The sequence below is a fragment of the Opisthorchis viverrini genome, assembly GCF_000715545.1.
Source record: "Opisthorchis viverrini unplaced genomic scaffold opera_v5_129, whole genome shotgun sequence".
Lineage (NCBI taxonomy): Eukaryota > Metazoa > Platyhelminthes > Trematoda > Opisthorchiida > Opisthorchiidae > Opisthorchis > Opisthorchis viverrini.
In genome coordinates this window covers 55011-58425 of record NW_008751783.1, presented here as the reverse complement: position 1 = coordinate 58425, position 3415 = coordinate 55011, and the positions used below count along the sequence as shown (strand labels likewise).

General features: G+C 46.9%; 1 protein-coding gene across 1 annotated transcript in view; it reads left to right on the top strand.

The window, feature by feature from the left end:
- Window positions 1-956: 956 nt before the first annotated feature.
- The window catches only part of T265_06231 (hypothetical protein), a gene marked incomplete at both ends in the record, with an annotated part of 10949 nt that continues 8490 nt past the window's right edge, over window positions 957-3415 (top strand). The window contains 2 exons of the mRNA XM_009171441.1: window positions 957-1047; window positions 1439-1525. Coding sequence (XP_009169705.1) covers window positions 1041-1047; window positions 1439-1525 — 94 coding nt within the window. The remainder of the gene's footprint in view (window positions 1048-1438; window positions 1526-3415) is intronic.

The window sequence follows — 3415 nt, the reverse complement described above, 5'->3', positions numbered from 1 at the left end:
GGTTGGAGGTGTAGGCACCTCAGTATGCTTGACATAGGCCAGCACTAAGTCCCCTTGCTTGACATAGGCCAGCACTAAGTCCCCTCCCTCACCCACTCTTTTTCTCACCTCTTCACTGTAGGACTTTTAATACAATTGTCTCAGAATCATAGCTCGTGTGGGTTGGGGCGAATCCGAAGTCCCCTCCCTCACCCACTCTTTTTCTCACCTCTTCACTGTAGGACTTTTAATACAATTGTCTCAGAATCATAGCTCGTGTGGGTTGGTGTCGGCGAATCCGTAACGGGTCAATTAGAAAGCGCGTTTTTGGTTGTGCAACGGTACTTCCATTGAAGAATTTGCTCAATACCAGAAGCTGTGTTGGTTAGGCCATGTGTTGCGTATGCTGAGCCATTGTTTTACGAAGGGAGTGTTCTTTTCCGTGTCCCGTTCGGAGTGTTGGAAGCTAAAGGGTGGCTAACCCTTGACCTGGCAGAAGGGTATGAAGGAGATTGCGAAAAGATTTGGTGCTGTTGGTGCTACTCGGTTTCCGGGATGGGGACCGCGTGATACCCATCGCGACTGGTTGGAGACGCTGCAAGATATGGCTGCCAACCGATGTCAGTGGCGTTCATGTTGTCAGTTTCTCTTCCGGTTGCCTGAGTGTGTCTGGGGGTGCATGTACCTCGGAATAATTCTGTTCTGCTAGAATTAGGTTTCTTCCCCGGTCATTTTTATTTTCTTCACAAAGTCTTTCTGAAAAACTATGGTTTTGTGACAAAGAATCACTAATGTTATTCTTTCGATAATACTGATGATGATAAACGAACTACTAGTGTGTTTACTGTCTCTTCCTCGGCGCACTCTGGCAGGCGTTTGACATTTGAATTGTTCTTCTGTGAGGCACTGTATTTGAACCCCTTAGTGAGGCATGCTACCCTACCCAATAGCCTCTAATCGATCTTTTAATCCGTTTTAGCAAGGCCATGTTTGTTTGGTAGCTGTGCGGATCAAGTTGCTCATCGGCTTTCAAACTTCCCCTCATTTCCGGAGATAGTCTCATGGATAGTAAGTTATTTCTTTAGTTGCTTATTTTCACTGTTTGTCTTGGTGGGCAGACTGCTGAACTAGCCAATTTTTCTAGGTCTTGTGTCGCTTTAGGTTATTTACATGTGTATTCCAAGAATACCGGCTGTAAATGCATTCCTACCTCGGGCTGGAACCTAAAGAGGTCTGCTCGGTGAAAATCAGTAATCATGTCCCTTCTCATTTCTAATCAGATGTTCCCTGCAGGTGCTGAAGGTGTAGACACTAAGCGCATTACTTGTTCTTACCGATTCAATATTTAGGATTAAAATGTTCTCAGGTACACGACAGTGAAGTACCACGCACCAACTGATGGTGAATAACAATGTTTTATGCCAACTATCAGTTTTCCTCGTACGCTTTTTCTATACAGTTCCGAACAACCACTCGTGTACACTGTGTGGCAAGTTGGTTACCACCAAACATGGAATGGTTAGGCACATGCGCATTGTGCATCAAGGTAAGTCATTTGGTACTCCGCTATTATAGTCGAACATACTTCTGGGATCAGTGGTGCCTCATATTTGCAGCACTTTCTCAACTTATTTGTATTACTTTTCACTTTTGATTCTTAACCAATGCCAACAAAATATGATATACATGTTGGTCTTGAAATCAGCTAACGGTTTGCCAGGTATAACCTGTTGCAAAAAGGCAACTGAGATGGACGTGCTAATGATTAAGTAATAGCTCGGCTGTGGCGCATGGCTAGCGTGCAACACGAGTGTTGAGATATAATGCCAGGTTGCCTAAGCCAAAACGGTAGCAACCGAGAAGCCAGGGTTAGGTTTGAACCACGGTATTTCCTACAGTGGGGTCGAGATGGCTCAGTGGTTAGAGCGCGAATTTACTGATCGGAAGGTCTGTAGTTCGAAACCGACCTCTGCCTCTCAACTTCCCGTATCTAGACTTGGGGAACGTGGCAGTATCCCAGTCCTTGTGCTTACTTCGAATGGCATTCCAGTTAAGCACCGAAAATGTGTTACACCTGAACAATCTCTCTCTTTACTTCTGGTATTCTAGTACCTTATCTGATGGACTTTCCCGAATTAGATGTGTTTACACAAGGTTTTACCGTGTTGCAGCCAGTTATTTTGGTCTCTCTGGTCATTAAGCTCAGCTAAGCAAGGTATACTGCAATCTTCGGAGCTTACCAAAGTGAATCCCGTGTATGAGTTACACGGTCGTTCCAATGCAAGTCACTGTGCACTTTCTCATCATCTTTGTTTTTCGTACTTCTATACTGAAATACTATGGCAATAGCCAACCAAACCGATACGATTCAAGACAGTATGTTGCCATTTTCGTCGTCGAGCTTGAAAGCAGTATTCCTCAATCGTTCGAGGTTAACTACGATCTGAGCTTGCATGTCCTGGTTGACTCCGCCCCTTCAGTCAGCGGGCGGATATTAAGTGCCCTGTTGTCCCTGTCATTACCTTGCCAACCTTCGTGCCTTCTTCCATAATTACTTATTGCTACATTACTCGCGATAACCATGAACTGTACGGGTACCAATAAGTTAGTAAATCTGCCGTTGCGTGGTGTCACCAGCCAGGTCGCCTTGCCTGCTGCATACGGCATGGTGAGAAAATGAAACCGACTGTTGATGACGTCTCCCACCTTTCTTCAGTATCACCTCTAGAGGGCGAGATGGCCGAGGGGGCGAGATGGCCGAAGTGGTTAGAGCGCGGATTACTAACATGAAGGTCCGCGGTTCGAATCCGACCTCCGCCACTCGACTTCCCCTGTCTAGGCTTGGGCAACCTGGCAGTATCCCAGCCCTCGTGCTTCCTTCGGGTGGCATGGCAGCTAGGCACCGGAAGGGTGCTACAGCTGAACGCTTTATCTTTTATCTTTTACCTCTTGACTATCATCCTGTCCCATTTCTCTGTGAGTCCTAGCTACAGTCACGTCAGCCTCGCATCCAAAGAGATGATACCAAAGAGCAATTCCATCACTCACTGCAGCTTCGCATCCGGTTCTCAGACCTCGTTCTTATGTTTTCATCGTGACTTTCAATGTGCAAGTTGACCAACAAGCTGCTTTGCCGTGCAGTCTTCACACTTTGCTTACAGATAATTGCCGCGTTTCCGAAACTCGAACACGATGGTCGAGCGTACTATACTCATCATGCAGAAGCTACCACCTCCGCCGAGGTGGCGAGATGGCCCAAGTGTTTAGAGCGCGAATTTACTGACCGGCAGGTCCCTTGTTCGAATCCGACCTCCGCCACTCGGCTTCCCCTGTCTAGGCTTGGGCAACCTGGCAGTATCCCAGCCCTCGTGCTTCCTTCGTGTGGCATGGCAGTTAGGCACCGGAAGGGTGCTACAGCTGAACGCTTTATCTTTTT